Source organism: Micropterus salmoides, unplaced genomic scaffold, assembly GCF_014851395.1.
Source record: "Micropterus salmoides isolate LMB-PRFRI ecotype aquatic unplaced genomic scaffold, ASM1485139v1 Ms_hic_scaffold_13, whole genome shotgun sequence".
In the NCBI taxonomy this organism is placed as follows: domain Eukaryota; kingdom Metazoa; phylum Chordata; class Actinopteri; order Centrarchiformes; family Centrarchidae; genus Micropterus; species Micropterus salmoides.
In genome coordinates this window covers 28,849,798-28,866,369 of record NW_024040374.1, presented here as the reverse complement: position 1 = coordinate 28,866,369, position 16,572 = coordinate 28,849,798, and the positions used below count along the sequence as shown (strand labels likewise).

The window sequence follows — 16,572 nt, the reverse complement described above, 5'->3', positions numbered from 1 at the left end:
AAAGACTGATTTTTGAATAGGTCCCCCAGCTTTCTGATACCCTTGTTGAACCATAATCGAAAGCTATGGTCATGACAACCAGGCAGGAAGTCTGGATTTCTCAGAATAGGAGTAAGAAGAGAGGTGCAGTCAGAACATCCCTCCACTTTATGAGCTATCCTCCAAGCCTTTTCTGTGTTCAGAGAAATGGGGTTAGAGCAGAGTTCATTATCTGAACTATTCAAAAAGGGCAGGTTCCAAAGAGGGCAGCCAGACTGAGAAGATTCAATATCAAGCCATACTGAAGAAGGATCATTTTTAAACCAGTGGAATATTACACACAAGTGTGTGACAGGTCAATTTAAAGAATAACACATCACATTGCAAGTTTTAGGAATTGTAACAACCATGAAGTTAAGACACACGAGTCTGCAGTGGCACTGGGTCTAAACTACTTCACTAAGGTATGTTCATATTTTGTGCCAACAAATGGCTCTGCAACCACTAGATGTCACTGTGCTGCTTAATTTGAAGCCCCAAAGTCTTGTATGGTCTAGTTGAAGTAGTATGGTTTCACCACTAACTATATTGGCCTGCTGGGTGCTCACATAAGGATCATGTCAAAACAGACCTGGTTTAAAAAATGTTATTGATAGAATACATTCTAAATAATAATATGCAAAGTGTATAAAACAGTCTCCTAGTTGACATAAGTTTTAATTTCCAATTTGAAAAGTAGCCTTGGGACGTATAGTGCAGGGAGAAGAAAATTCTGGAGATGAGAGGGAAGATGAAGATGAGGATGAGAGGAGAGTAAATATGGAAAGTGAAGAAAGCAGAGAGGGAGATGGAGGTGAAGAGAAATGGTGTGGAGGACAGCACTGTTTGGAAATTCTGAACACCTAGTAAACCCGATGACCCAAATGAAATGTTTTTACCAAGTTGCCGGAATTTAAGCATGTCAAAACTAAAAAGGGCTGAAAGCACAGCTGTTGGCCACAATTCTAAATTGGGAGAGCAACCAGAGTTTTCACCCTCCCACCGAAGCATCCCACCCCATCCCACACAGCCCACCCAACCACACAGCCCTTACTATTTCAACAACTGAAACAACACAATCTATAAATAATAAGCTTATCTTTGACTTGTTATTAACTCTTATATACTGTCTTGTTGTCCTAATGTATCTATTATTGCAAGGTTGATTGATCGGTTTATTTGGCAAGATTAACTGGAATCATTTTGATTAGAATAAATAAAATTTCATTTATATATTTACCATAATGTGTTAGTCAATCTCTGATTAGCCCCAGCTTTGTTTACAAAGGTCTTGACATAAATAGAACAATGCCTCTTCTAATTGAGCAGCGCTCATACTGAAATGATATTGCTGTGTAAATTCCTGCACAAGATTATATTAATTCCCCCGCTGCTCTTGGGCCTGATTAAGAGGATGGACCCATTGCTTTTATGGAAGATGGAGTCTGTCACAATAGAAAATAAATGCAGAAATAAAGAAATGCTCAATAAATAAATAAACATCCTATTAAATGCATCAAAAATACATGAAAAATAAATGTAAGACTCCCATTGTACTATCTCTTTTAAGTATCTTCTTTATTTATTCACCTTTGTATTAGTTTCCTTATTTATTTATTGTCTTGTGTAATATTCAACTTAAATTTTGTATTAGTTATTTTTTAAAGATTAAGTGTGTAAGTTTTTGTGACATCTAGTGGTGAGAGTAGCGAGTAGTGTCGTTACGGTGCCTGGGAGAGGACAAAGATGTCATCTATGAGACAGCAGAGAGTTGCCAGTCAAGAAATTAGGTTTCTTTAGATAGATATATAAAGAAATTAGGTTTCCTTAATTATTCAGTAAAACTATATGTTTTTATGAATATTATTGTTGTTAAAAAACAGCCACATCAAGAAATGAAGTACTACATGATGTCTCACTCCTGTAATACATTGTTTTACATCTTGGGAGGGTTAACCTGGACTAACATACCAAAGTAAATAAAGAACACCTCAGAAACTATCACATATAGTGCATTAAGTATGACCCCTGATAGATAACAGGGAAATGTAAGCCTCACTGTTTCTGCACCACAGTCCATTATAAACCACATAATACATGAAGTTTACAAAGGCATGTAAAGCACTTTCTGACTTGCTCTTTGAAAGGTGCTATATTAAATAAATTTTACTTACTTACTTACTTACAGTCAGGTGAGGATCAATGCTCCTCTCCACTTTGTTCATGCAAAAATGTCTTTTTTATTTTTAGAAACACAAAGTAGTACTCACAGCCATAATTTCAGCAACGTTTTTAATGGCCATCTCGCATGTGAAAATACGAATTACACCATTTGTGTGCACAAAAGCGGAAGCAATATGCAAGAAAAAAAAATTGTAATGCAAATTCGGAAAATATTCATTATTGATCACTTGATGCTGGCACACGGTCTTATTATCGTATCACCATTGGTAGTAAAAAGAAATAAATTTTTTCCATCAGAGCAGTAAAATGTGAAGTTTAACTGCTGATCTGAAATACCCTGCTGTTATAGTTTTATTGCCAATAATATTCATCAGCGGTTTGTCTCAGGAAGGTAAGGGCGCATTTCTGTACACATTGCAAAGCCACAATAGAGTGCTGTAGAAAAACTACATTAAGTTAAAATCCAACTACATATATTTTCTTCCAGGACAGAAAAGGTTTAACTGGGCAGATCTGAGCTTCTACGCCAGAAACTACTGTTTTATTGCCAATAAGTGACCAGCTGATTGTCTCACAAAGGTAACCGACAAAGCCAAAACAGTGCTGGAGAGAGAGTAACTACTTGAAATGAATCAACCTTCATATTTTACACCACAAGCCAAAGCACAGCGCTGGAGAGACTACTAAGAGACTGTTTATTATTGTTATTTCCTCTTCTTCTTCTTCGTATGCATTTAATTGCCGGAAATATACAAGCAGAACAAGAACACTGTGATGATGAAACGCACTCTGTAGTGCTGTTTGTCCATTGTCGGCTACTGCAGAAACATGGTAACACAGTATGTCAACCTCCATGGGAGGGGGGACTCGCAGTTATGTAGATAGAAATGGCTCATTCTAAGGTAATATAAAACATAATGTCTTTATAGACCACTGAAAATCTATGCATTTAATATTTTCATTTTCTACCCTATTTATTTCTCCAATGGCATTTAATAGGATGTTTATTTATTTATTGAGCATTTATTTATTTATTTTTGATTGAATGTGCTTTGTCCTGCTGGAGGACTAAAATAGCATCCACTTTCCATTTTATGCCGTCTGTAAAAGGGTCTTGCTTGTAAACACAAAGACAAAGTCTATAATCTTAGTCGTCTTTTTGGGTAAAGCGAATAAACGGTGGAGGACTCTAACCATTTATTGTAAATTGTGTTGTTACTTTTAAAAATTCCATAATCTCAAGTACATTTCTAACAAGACAACCAGTGTGTCCTTTCCCTTTTCTTTATTTCACAATGACTGTTTACAATACCCGGACCAGGACACAGAAACACTATGTCTACCTTGAGTGGCTACAGTCAGCACTACAACCATCTAACATGTTTCCGGGTCATGGCTCTGTGGACGACATGTCTCTTCATCTACCAATATCATCATTTCTTATAAATGTGTTATTAGTTTTTAGTCAGAGGTGATCCTTCAGACTGTTGATTCAGTCTGACCTACAATTCCCACACCTGTGGCACTAGAAAGTGTCATATGCTGGTCAGATTGTAAATTTGTGAGTTGTGATATTGGATATTGGGCTATATAAATAAAACAAAATACTTGACACTGTATGTTCTTTTCTCTCCCATTATGTTATGTATTAGAAATCTCTCTTCTGTCTGAAGTTTGAACCTGAGATGATGTAAAATGAATTTGATGTCATTATTTGAAAAGAAATCACCTGCCATTTTAATAATAATAAATATATACATTTTATTTGTAATGCACTTTACATTTACAGACAAACCTCAAAGTGCTACAGGTAAGATTATAAAAGCAAGGCAAAAATATCAGTGTAAAATATAGATAAATAGTGCAACAACATTATTGTGCAAGTTATTGGGTTAAGTTCTGCTAAAAATAAATTTATTTTAAATTTTAAATTTTTTAGCTTTTTTAAAAGTCTCAATAGTCTGTGGTGCCCTCAGATGGTCAGTGAGGGCATTCCAAGTCCGAGGAGCGGCAGAGCAGAAGGCACGATCACCCATGGTGCTGAGCTTAGTTCTAGGGACTAGGAGGCAGTTTGAGTTTTTTGAGCGGAGGGATCGTGTTGTAGTGAGAGGGGTGAGTGGTTCTTTCAGGTAGGGGAGGGCATTTCCATAGATGCCCTGGTGGGTGAGAAGTGAGACCTTGTATTCAATAGCAGAAACGGGAAGCCAGTGAAGTGAATGGAGAATGGGTGTGATGTGGTCGTACTTTTGCACTCTCATCAGGATCCTTGTAGCACTGTTCTGAACATACTGCAGTTTCTGCAGGGATCCCGATGAGAAGTGCGTTACAGTAATCCAGTCTGGAGGAGACCAAAGGCGTGGACCAGTTTTTCAGCATCAGCTAAGGTGAGTGTAGAACAGAGTTTTGCAATATTTCTGAGATGATAGAAGGAGATCTTGCAGAGATTTTTGATATGGGCTTCAAAGGTGAGTTGTGGATCAAATCTTACACCAAGGTTGGTGACTGTTGTGGAGAGGGGAATGTCTCGACCAGAGCTAGTTATACCGGTTATGGAGGATGACTGGACTTGATGTGAGGTGCCAACAAGAACTGCCTCAGTTTTGGAGCTGTTCAACTGGAGGAAGCTGTGTTTCATCCACACCTTTATCTCCTCCAGACAGGCGGTGAGTGTTTAAGACGATGATGATGTTGGTGAAGCTGCAGTCAGATTTCACATACAGTTGTGTGTCATCAGCAAAACAGTGAAATGAGACTCCATGGCGACTGATGACGTGGCCGAGTAGGAGGATGTAAATGATGAAGAGGATAGGGCCAAGAACTGACCCCTGGGGGACTCCGCAGGTGACTGTGCCGGTTGAGAAGTATGCCGTGATCCACAGTGTCAAAAGCAGCAGACAGATCGAGGATTATGAGGAGGGAAGGTGAGCCAGCATCAGCTGCCATTCGTAGGTCTTTTGTGACTCTAACCAGGGCTGTTTCTGTGCTGTAAGCAGAAACAGCCCTGGTTGGTGGTCCTGGAGATTGGAAATGGGCCTGTAATTTGTAAGTGCATCTGGCTCAAGGGTTGGTCTATTCAGCAGTGGTCTGATTATGGCAGTTTTAAGGGCAGATGGAACATTACCAGACTGGAGGAAGTGGTTTATTACAGTGGTAATCAGAGGGCTTAGGGCAGGGGTGTATGTACTTGAAAAGAGCTGGTTTCTGATTGGCAGGTAGGTGTCCATTTAAATCATATGTATCTTTCTCTCAGAGAATTTCTTCATCCATCTTTTTTGCATTCAACAACAACATATCCCATGATTTTCAGTCATCAGTACACTTTAGAGCCTCATGGGAGCTGTAGTTGTTGAATGGCAACAGAATCATCATTAACCATCCCTTTATTTTGGGACTTTTGGTTTGAGATGTCCTAGACAAAAGACAGCTGTTTTCTGCATTATTGCCCTACATATTAATTCGCTGGGATGCCAATCTTCAAGTTGCAGATAAACCTGATGGGTGGTGAGATGTTTAATGGGAGAGGAAAGAATCAAAAATACATATTAGAATGGAATCTGTACTTTTTTGTAGAAATGTACCTCAGTGAGCCTTAAACTGTTAAATGAAACTATGCGAGGTGTTTAGAGGGACAATCTTGCTCACTGTCACACAGTCATGGCTTACTGGGACATGTGAATAAATCAGAGTCGTCGTTAATGTTATTAGTAGCACACACAACTAGAATTCAAGTGGGAGCTTACATGGCCAGAAAGCCAAAACAAAGACTTGCCTGCTGTCTGATATTATAGCAGCTAAGAGGTGGTCTCATCTTTTCAAACTGTTGTAGGCCTAATCATGACAGATAAGGACAGATATTATAAATAAAAGGCTGAATGACACTTTGGTAACCAAGATAATTCCTGGCAGTTGCATAATTTAATGTCATTTAGAACAAACAATTTAATGAGCCTTCTAAAGTACTAACAAAGACATGACTTATAGCTTATGTTGTTTATTTTAAAATAATGTGCACTGCCACAATAATTAAAAAACACTAGTTTGAATGCACCATGTGTGAGCTCAATTAATAAGGATTGAACATATTTTTGGAGTTCTTATTCTGCCCATAAAAACTAGTGTAAATAAACCAAAAGAAAAAATAGTTTTTACAATTCTCCAGGTACAGTGTGTTACATTACACACCTCCACAAATTACAACTGTATAAATTAAGTAAGTCAACATCAATTAATTACACTTTTTTTTAGAAAGATAAAAATAAAAATTAGACTATTAAAAAAAAAATTACACATAAAAGGATCCCTATTAATATATGGTAATATCCCAATACTATTATTACCATGAAACATTTAACCATGCTGTAGTGTTCACAATGACAATTAAGTGGGGATGAATAAAAATGTTTTTTTATATACCCTTTTTTTATTGGACTTTTAACACAGACAGTCACACAGACATTAATAGGATTTTGGCAGAGAATGTCAACTTATACTATACAGTCTCTTGTTAGCTGCTGTATTTATATGCCTATTTGGAAGGCCCAATAACAGTGACACTGGGTCCATTTCCAATTTGGTCCTTTTCCATTTCTTGCCTCAGCACCTCCCACCAGTATCTCTGCATGATCATAAGCAATGAGTCAATGTTCCCACCTCCACTTTACATTTGAGACACAGGGGAAGGGTTAAAGGAGTGACTGTGATTAGGAGATTTATGGGTTCTACGAAAAATTTTAAACTGTATTGCCTTCATTCGGGTGCAAATTGATGTCTTTTTAGCATGATTCCAGATCTTTTTCCATGTCCCATCATCAATAGTATTTGACAATTCCTTTTCCCTACCTTAACCTTCAACATTTAGCAGTGATATTACTTACCAAACAAAACTATGATTAGCAAAGTTACAACAGTTCAATTACCAATTAGGCCCCTGGTGTTCTGGGGCTTTGTGGAAGTTGCCCCACTAATCTAGCCTCAAATTTTCTCATACAGAATCTTCCTATAACTTTCACTTTCCCTATCATGTACATTTTAAGTAACATAAATTTCACTACATTGTTCTAGACAGTCTACATTTGCAGCCACATTTGCTAGAATGTGGTTAAAACTGTTGTGTTATTCTGTTGTGCAGTTACTCCTCAGCCACCTCCCAGTGATCCTGTAGGTCTCTGTCGGTCCCTGCTCTCCACATGTCACCCGGCTCTCTTGGTTTTCTGGCATCTCCAGGATATCTGTCAATAGTGAATATAATCTTAGACAAGCAGCTGCTGCTATGGAACATGTCTGATATGTTTACCAATCAAATGATTCTTTTCATTTGTTTTTATTTTTTCATTTCAATACTGGATTCTAACTATGAACTCAAATGTTACAGTGTTACAGACCTGTTTGTTGACTGTCTCCTGACTTCAGTCTGTAGTGCTTGTGGGAGGGGGCATAGAGGAAGATAATGGTAAAAACATAAAGGTTCCACATGCCATAGATTCCTGTGAGAAAAGCACTGTGGACTTGGAGAGTGTAGTCTCCCCAGTGCCAGTGACCATCACTGACCTGGTGAAAAATAAGAAGTTAGAATCATTTTTAAGAGCCAAAATGTGTCACAACTGTAATTAACAATGTAACTGTCATAAAACCAGTAGTTAAGACTTCTGTGTTGATCATTAGAAGGGTGAAACTTACTTGATTTAAGATGAAGAAGATGACAGTCATGGCTGCGCAGGCTAGAGTTACCAGCATCAAAAACTGGAACCTGAGGATTATACCCTGTCAAAACCAGCAAGAGTGGGAACACAGCCAGAATATTGTTTCATCCATTGTATAAAAGTAGTTTTTTCTGCCAGTGTTTTAGTTTTATTTATGATTCAGATACTAAAATACAAAAATCAAACCTTATACCGCAGTCTCCTAGCTTCTGGCATTGCAGGAAGTTGCTGTATTTTCCCACCAATGTTCCTAAAGACACAATGCACCATGCCACACAGGGAGAGGAAATACAGACAAACAGAAATCCCTGCCACAATAATGAAGGTAATCTGTCATCACAGTCAAGGAAAAGCCCTGGATGACACAGAGAGAGCTACATTTAATGTTCTTAGAGGGCAAAATCTTTTTTAAATTGTAGTATAAAATCTGAAGGATACTGCCACTTTTGACCCAATTTCTGATGCCCACACACTGTAGAAAGGGTTGGTCAAATGAACCCCCCTATACAAGACATGAAGCACATTCATATTTAAAGAAAGATATAACCATAACACAATAGACCCCATCAAAAGAAACCGTGTCCATTACCTTTCACTCAGGTCAAAATGAGGAGAACAGATGAGCCGAACACTATCAGCCCAACCTGCCACCAGTACGCTGACAGCCGATTCCTCTGACTTTGTTCCTAAAGGAATTGTTGAAATAAACTGCATAACTTTCAGGAAAGTGTGGAGAAATGAACGCTTAAGAAACAAGTACAAGGCGCTAACCATGAGGTGTTCACCACAGAATATGATCCAGAAACAGAAGAGCGTGGAGTAGAAGACGCCCTGTTGAATATCTTCAAACAGCAGCATCCACGTCCACTCAAAACCCAGGGAGAGCCACTCGACCGGCATGTTCAGGAATGTCATAGAGGTACCCAGAACAAAAATCACCCTGTACAACACAGGTACATAGCATAACTTACACGCACTCTTAAAATACAAGTACCTTTCTGCTCCGAGCAGAGTATTGACCTGGTTCTACCAGGCCAATCGTGCACTTAAGATCAAGCATTTTTCATTTCCCCTGCTCTCCACATGCCAGCCTGAAGCTCCGTACACGACAGAAGGTTTACCTGTGGCTTTAAGCTCGCTCTTAATCACTAAAGAGCCTGGACTGCACTCAGAGTTTCACCTTCAACGTGAGCAATAGAGCCATGTTGTATAACCTCACTCTACCTTTTTTTTTTATTATATCTTCAGACTGCAATAAAAAAAGGCCTTACAGATGCACAGATGAAGGGATAGAATAGAGGCCTGAAGTGCTTAATATTAAAAAGATAAAATAAATAGTGAAATAATTTTAGAAATGACTAAAAGAACTTATTATTCTGACTTTTTTTGTCAGGTTTCAATGGATTCATATTTATTTTATTAAGGAAAATATATTTCAAAATGAATTTAATTTCCCGGTGACATTTGGATTCCATTTCATTATTTTACTTTTCATAATGTCACTTCTAGCAATGTTAGTTTTTAGTTGTCACTTTCTTCATCCACTCATCTTTCAGCCAATCGCATGCCCCCAGTTGACCAGCAGACTAACTGCCAGCTAGCAAACTAACAGCAAACATTCTTTACAAAATCCAATTGACATTAGGAATTAGTGTGATATGAAGTAAAAGTGTCAGTTGAACAATGCTAATATGGAAAAAAATGTTGTCAAAATTGTATTATATATTTATCATAATGTGTAACTTATTTAATATTAAACACTTTAGGCTTCCATATGGAACTTTAGCAGTGGCTGTGCATTACTAGTGCTCCTGAGGAAAAGCAGTTGATAAATACATTCAGAGATTCTTCCTTTTTGGCTCATACTTTTCCAACAGGACTGGAGGTCTTGCCATGAGGCTGATCCTGCGCCAGTACCAAACTGTTGCCCCAAATATCCAGGGACTGAAGACCGTCTTCATGCTTATCCACACTTTAGTGAAGCCTCCATTCTGGTGGATGCCCTTAGAGAAGAGGGAAATTAAATGTCTGAACAGGCTTTGAATTTAATTCAGTAAAAACATACTGTGTAATGCAAGTTAAATTATTACTACTATTTGGATGTCCTTTATTTCTCCAATGCCAACGTTCACCGTGTTATTCACTGGCAAGCGCAGGTTAATCAAAAAATATTTGTGAGCCACACTTCCCAGTTCCATGAATGGTATGGGTTCACAGTGATAAAAGCGGCCTTCATTTTCATACATCTGCAGAAGCACGACAGTTAGAGGTTACTCAGCAGAGACAAATGTGATCATTTTTTTTGTATGTATTTAAAGTAGTTATGCAGATTTACCTTAGGGAATGCAAATATGCACCTAAGTGGCCTTTGCTCTACTGAGTGACACTTTGCGGTCCACTCAGATATCAAATCATCCCTGTATGCCAGGCCAGCATCAATAGTGATGGTAACGTCATCTTCTACACACAGAGGGGCATGATTTGGTTTATTACATATTCACCATGAGAACTACAGTAGCTTCAATCTATTTCGAACTTCCGACAAAGACGGCTCTTACCAATTTGATTGTTCATTTTGAACGCAATGTCGAACTGTAAAACTGCCAGCATATACTGAAACCAGGGGCTCATCTCTGTGTTGGGAAGAGGTATGTGCACCGCAAAAACAATGTTGTTGGCATCCAGTTTTTTTGCCAGAGGCTCATCAAAACTGTGGATCTGCTGGCATCGATTTGATCCCCACGGCATGAACCAGCCGCCAGCCCTGTGGTAATTAATGCATTTGGTGGCCAAGTAGCGAATGGCACTGGTGGGACTAGGAGCTATGGCAAAAGGGAACAATCTGTCAGAGACATAGTTTGAATTTTGAAGTACAGAAAAAAAGATTTTTGGTGTGCTTTTAAAAACACACAAACCACATGTAGGTTACACTTTCTAGAAACACTCATTACAACAATTAAATAAAAACAGATTACTCACCGATTAATGCTCCAACCATGATGCAAAGAACTTGAAAGACAAAAAAAATGAATCCCAAGAAAACCAATTTCTTAGTGCTCATGTTCTCTATGATTGCTCCAGCCATTCTTAAAAGATCATTTGGAAATGTGGCACTCAAGACTACAAGCCTGTGGTCCCAATAGTCTAAGTGCTCCACTGCTACCTGCCCGCACACATCTGACTCTCCCAGGAGTCAGAAAGCATCGTCAAACAGAGTTAGAGCAGAGGGGGGTGGGGGTGTAACCATCATGTCTTCACATTCAGAACAATAAAACAGAAATTTAATTTTGTAGGTTTAAAAAAAAAATTATCTAAAACAAAAGTGTATAAAACATGATTCCTTTATTGCTTAAAGAATACAACTTGTAGCATAGGCGAGTGAATGTGTCACAACTAGGCTACACTGAGGATTGACCAGTCACAACGCAAATGTTTGATACTGCACCCGAGGAAAAGGGAAATAACAAATTCAGCCAGGATATCAAAGCATCTTACAAAGTCAAAGGTTAATAATCCTTAACATTGTTTGCACTGACTGGGAGTCAGCGACGAGAATCACAGTAGCACCTACACCTTTAAAAAACACTTACTGTGGGCTGTTAGTATGTCCACTATCTTTGGTTCTATGAGACAAAAATATTCAGTTTCTGAAAGGTGTGGCTAATTATCAATACTGTGGGTGGTTCAACATTGAAAGAAAATGCAACATAAAGTATCTGAATGAGCTAAAATGAAACAAAATGTCAAATTCACTACTTTAAAAAAAAAAATCCTATATTCACAACCCCTCAAATGATTCTCTGTTGAACAAATATACCGAGGGGGGAACCTCTGTAAAAATGACCGTTAAACCACAAGAAAGGAGGAATCAACTGCTCTGAAAATATTCTAGAGCAGTTCTCCTAAACCAACAAAAGTGATCTAGTACAACAAACAAGAAAGTAAGCCAACTGGTGCAGTACCTGACAATCACCAAATTTCACTGACATTTCCCAGGCAATGTTTGCCTATCAGTGAGTCCACAACACATCCAAAAAAATCTACGAATTACTCACAACATAATGTCAAGACATAATTAAACAGAAGCAACTGGAAAACAAAAGGGGGAAGAAGAGATTAATAAAAACTTCATTAACAGCCTCTCAATCCAAATAATTTTCAGGTACTGGTATCTGAATGTGTGGCCATCTTGAAATCCCCCTTTTTCTCTTCACTGTCCATAACAATGTGCAGTATCCATTTTACACTGATGTGTATCAGCGGTCAAACGCGTCTCATGTCTCTGCCAATGACAGTACTGGGAGATCTGTGTGCCAACACTGACCCAGGAGGGGATTCTGACAAGTGGAACCGCGTCCTGGGATCACATGTCATCCTCTTCGTCTTCATCCTGAGAGGAACCAGCCTGCTGGGCGGCGCTGGCAGATGCTGCTTCCATCTGTGCCTGTTGGGCGGCCTGCTGCATCTGTAACCACTCCTGCTGAGCGAGCTCTGCCTGCTGCTGCCGTGCCTGCAGTAACCGAGAGGATCACGATGGTGATATTGGTCAGATACCAATTCTAATAGTTTCAACTCATAAATATATATATGTATTAGGCATAACACAAATGAGCACAATATGTTTTTGCGATACATTACTGAGGCTGAATTATATATTAGATGTTGCAAGGATATCGATTTATCAGTTAGCATTGCAGTGTTGCAAGTTTACGAGATGGGTGTGTCATTCATTATTAGACATCGTGCATTTATGATATGCACAAAATTGATATGTTTATATTCTCCCATTAACTTAGAGAGCAACCGCAGAGCAAGGAGATGTTTTGCATTGGAAATGTCTTCGCTAGATCACAACATGCAAAAGTGCGCGGCATTTCTTGCCGCAGGAAATACAAAACAAGCAAGACTAAGCCAGTTTGTTATTTCCATGTCGGCCTGGTATGTAGAGACATTTCTGAAGAGGTTGACCTCACACAACCCTGTCATACCTCCCCGCAGAGCCACTGCACATGTTCAATTGTGACCCTGAAACGGGGACGGGTCCTTACTAAAGAGCAGATGCTTTTTTTTTGCCCGTTTATAGTTGTTTTACATTTAGAATCACAGCAGGATTCAAAGTTCAAGAACTTATTTGTCACATAGGAGGGTGTGCTAAAAGGTTAGTGTGCTATAATAACAATAATACTCATTTCAATAGAGTCATCTTAGTAACTTGCTGCTCCATGAAGTGTATCGCACGTTGTTTTATCTAATTCTGGTGGTGGTGGGGAGGGGACTAATACAATGAACTTGAGGTTTTCTTCTTCTTCTTCAGTTACACATACCAAGATTGCCTTTGTTGAAATCACAATGTTATTGTGGAAACTGAAATCATATTGCATTAAACCATACAGTGAGTCTACACTGGATGCACAGTAAAATGGGTATCTTCATTCACATCGGTACATGAAGAACTGATAATTGTAGATTAGTTAGTAACTTGTATTTTTAGATCATACCTTGGCAAACAATTCCTGTTGCTGTCTGAGGAGCTCTTCCTCCGGGATACCCAGGTTCTCCAGTCGAGAGCTGGCTTTCCTCCTCTTCATTGCCACCGTTTTACACTCCTGCAGGACGTCTCTCACCTCCGTGATGTATGATGCGAAACCAAGGCTCTCAAGAGCTGTGTGTGAAAACGAGAGGTGAAAGCGAAATAATTACTCTCTGTGGTTTAAAATGCATGGCGTATTACTCAAGACACTAACGTTAGCTAACCTGGACCGGGACTCACCATTGATGACATGCTCAGGAGATATGGTCTTCTTGTCGGACTTGTTGCATATTTCATTGGCTTCTGATGATATGAGGTGTATAAACTCTGTGCAGCAGTTGACCACAAGCTCCCTGGCGTCGTTTGCCACTCGCACGTTAGGAAGAGTTTCTTTAATCATCTTGTTGATCGCTGCTCTGGGGATGGTGAGGTCGTCGTCGTTTCCAGAGGAAGAAGCCATCGTGGCAGGCAAATGACCACAAACCAAAGAAACGAAAGCTCCGGTTCTTGACTCGAGTGGTGAAAAACGTTAGCAGACGATGATAGGCTTTCTTCAGGGAGTTAACGTACAGCTCTACTGCCCGGGTCAAGACAACGTAAACACCAATTTAAATGTCATCAAAAACGTTGACGTCTCCTTAAAGTTAGCCCGCTGTTAGCTTGCTAGCTAAGCTAATAGCGAATGTTACGTGTTAAAACAAACGAGGTGCAGTTTCTGCAGACCGCCGTTGGTACACGGAATGTGACAGAAAACCAAACACCAAAGCACAAATTGGAACAAAAACGTTAATACTGAAAATATGCTCAGCTACTAGCTATGAAGCTAGCTAGTAGCTGTGGTCCCTGTCGCAAGCAAGCCACAACCCCAGAAGACAGGTGAAAGCGGAGTCTGAGAGCATGGCTAAAGCTAACGGTAGGCTAACAATGAACTGCCCCTGCCATATGTAACTATATAGTTGTCCGGGTAGAGACAACACTTAAGGTTACTCTCCCTAACATCGACCAAATGGACTAAACATGTCAACCATTCGTAAAGCTACCAGCAGTTCATTTACAATTATATTATGTGCAACATTAGCTTTAATTTCTCCGGATACAACGTCAAACAAAGAGCCGGATACGGTGTCGGCAGTCTCTCAGCCGCTGCTTACCGCCATCTACTGTTCACTTACAGAATTAAAGATTTCTATTCTCTTGTGTTCTCTGCCTACATCCTAACTAAACAAGATATTTTGAGGTCAGAGCAAACAGCTGAATCCCAGATTAGGGCATGTGTAAAAAGCCTGACATAATCCAGTATCCCAAGCACAACATAAATCACTAACACAAGTGGTTCACAAGGTATCGGTATCTTTAATGTTTGCTTAAAAGAATGTCTTAAAAATACACATGGCCCCTCAATAAGGTATCTATAACTATCTGAACTACCTGAATGCTTCATCTGATGCCTCGATGACCTTGTCGCTGCCCTTCACGGTTTAGCTTACTACTTACATATTGTGTAATGTAGGGCTTGGGGGGCTTAACAAGTTAAGAGAGTTGTGGTAGTCGGTTTAATGGGTGGTTTAAAATCTGCAGCAGGAGCTCACAGACACATGTAAAATGAGATTGTAATTATTCATGGCTTTCATAATTTTATTTGTTCACAACAATTGTTGTTTCACATAGATGTCTTACAGATAAAATTAAAATTGTAATAAAATAAATCACAGGAAGCCTGTACATGGATGAATGGATCTCCCCATAAATAGTAGGCTCTAATAATAATATTGATGATGATGATGATGAGACATGGACTCTACTAGTTGCTCTTGTGCTTTTCCAAGGTAAAGCTCTTTCGACTTCTCCAGTGCAGAAGTTTGAGGAAGTTCAAATGAACTAAACCAATTGTACAGCTACCAGCAGTTCATTTACGATAATATTATGTGCAACATTAGATTAAATTTGTCTGGATGCAACGTCAAACGAAGAGCCGATACAGTGTCAGCAAGAGGTGTCTCTTTTTCGATGTTTGTCCAAGACTCAACTTCCAGGGAAATCAATAACTTTCTTACTAATTCTGTTTGGAAAAGCAGACACCATCACCTGAAAAAAGACATACTATCTCAGTCCAGAAGGTAAGGTGGTTTTGAATTATTAAACTTCATACATTTAAAGTGAAATGGATTAACGAATGTCTTAAAACCCCAAATTCGATCTTTAAAAAACTAGGGGGGCATTAGTTTCTACTCACTTCTAATTTTAATATTACCAAATTGCCTGTCAAATTATCCAAATTTTACCAACAGTTCCTTCTTGCCTGAAAATTATGTTACACATGTAACCTTTCCCCACACAAATCTGTCATATGGAATAATGGAGATATCACTGTTGGGGGAAAAAAATCGATCTTTAAGCCACATTGGTTGATAAAGGCATTATTTATGTGAGTGATCTCTTTGATGTAAATGGTGTATTGTTTAGTTATGAAAGATTCCTTTATGTCAGGTCTTTATAACAAACAGAATTTAATCTTGCAATGAAAGCTATTCCCAATGGTCTATCACATTTAATGAAATGTCATCTTCAATATGAGCAAGCACTGAGGTTAAAACCCCCTTTGATGATAAATGGTATTGATAGTATGAATGCTAAATGCAACAATAAGCACATATGTAATACACTCTGTAAAAGAAGGAAAATTACTCCTAAAGCTAAATTCATTTGGGACAACATTCTCTCAGGTGTCAATTGGAGGAAGGCATGGTTCCTCCCATACTGTCACGATCGGTGGTGTGGAGCAGGTTGGAGGACCCAAACGCAGGACACAGAGCGGAGCAGGTATGGTTCAGTGGTTTTAATATAACAAAAAGCGAGCACACTTACAAACAGAATGGCTTGATAGACTGAGTCCAAAAACAAGGCTGTCCAACAGAAATACAAAATACAAAATCCAATAACGGCAGGGAAACAGGGAGAGAAGACGAGTGAGGCTGACGATACAAAACACACAGCCGTGTGTTTTGTATCGTCAGCCTCACTCGGGTGACAACATACAATGACCCGACAAAGACAAGACAGAAACACCAGGTATATATACACACACACACACACAGGGACTAACGAGCAGGGCGGGAGCAACACAGGTGAAAGACATGAGGC

The 16,572-nt window shown here is 39.1% G+C and overlaps 2 protein-coding genes across 2 annotated transcripts; both read right to left on the bottom strand.

Moving 5' to 3' along the window:
* Positions 1-8,486: 8,486 nt before the first annotated feature.
* LOC119901372 (protein wntless homolog) lies at positions 8,487-10,899 on the bottom strand. The gene is made up of 6 exons (XM_038716999.1): positions 10,881-10,899; positions 10,460-10,723; positions 10,237-10,394; positions 9,992-10,147; positions 9,768-9,904; positions 8,487-8,841 (listed from the first exon to the last, which is right to left on the bottom strand). The coding sequence occupies exons 1-6, from the start codon at positions 10,897-10,899 to the stop codon at positions 8,487-8,489; spliced, it is 1,089 nt and encodes a 362-aa protein (XP_038572927.1).
* A 325-nt stretch (positions 10,900-11,224) lies between these two features.
* Positions 11,225-14,535, bottom strand: dr1 (down-regulator of transcription 1). The gene is made up of 3 exons (XM_038716781.1): positions 13,672-14,535; positions 13,400-13,563; positions 11,225-12,411 (listed from the first exon to the last, which is right to left on the bottom strand). Exons 1-3 carry the CDS (start codon positions 13,889-13,891, stop codon positions 12,265-12,267), a joined length of 531 nt encoding a protein of 176 aa, XP_038572709.1. The 5' UTR covers positions 13,892-14,535; the 3' UTR covers positions 11,225-12,264.
* Positions 14,536-16,572: the final 2,037 nt, after the last annotated feature.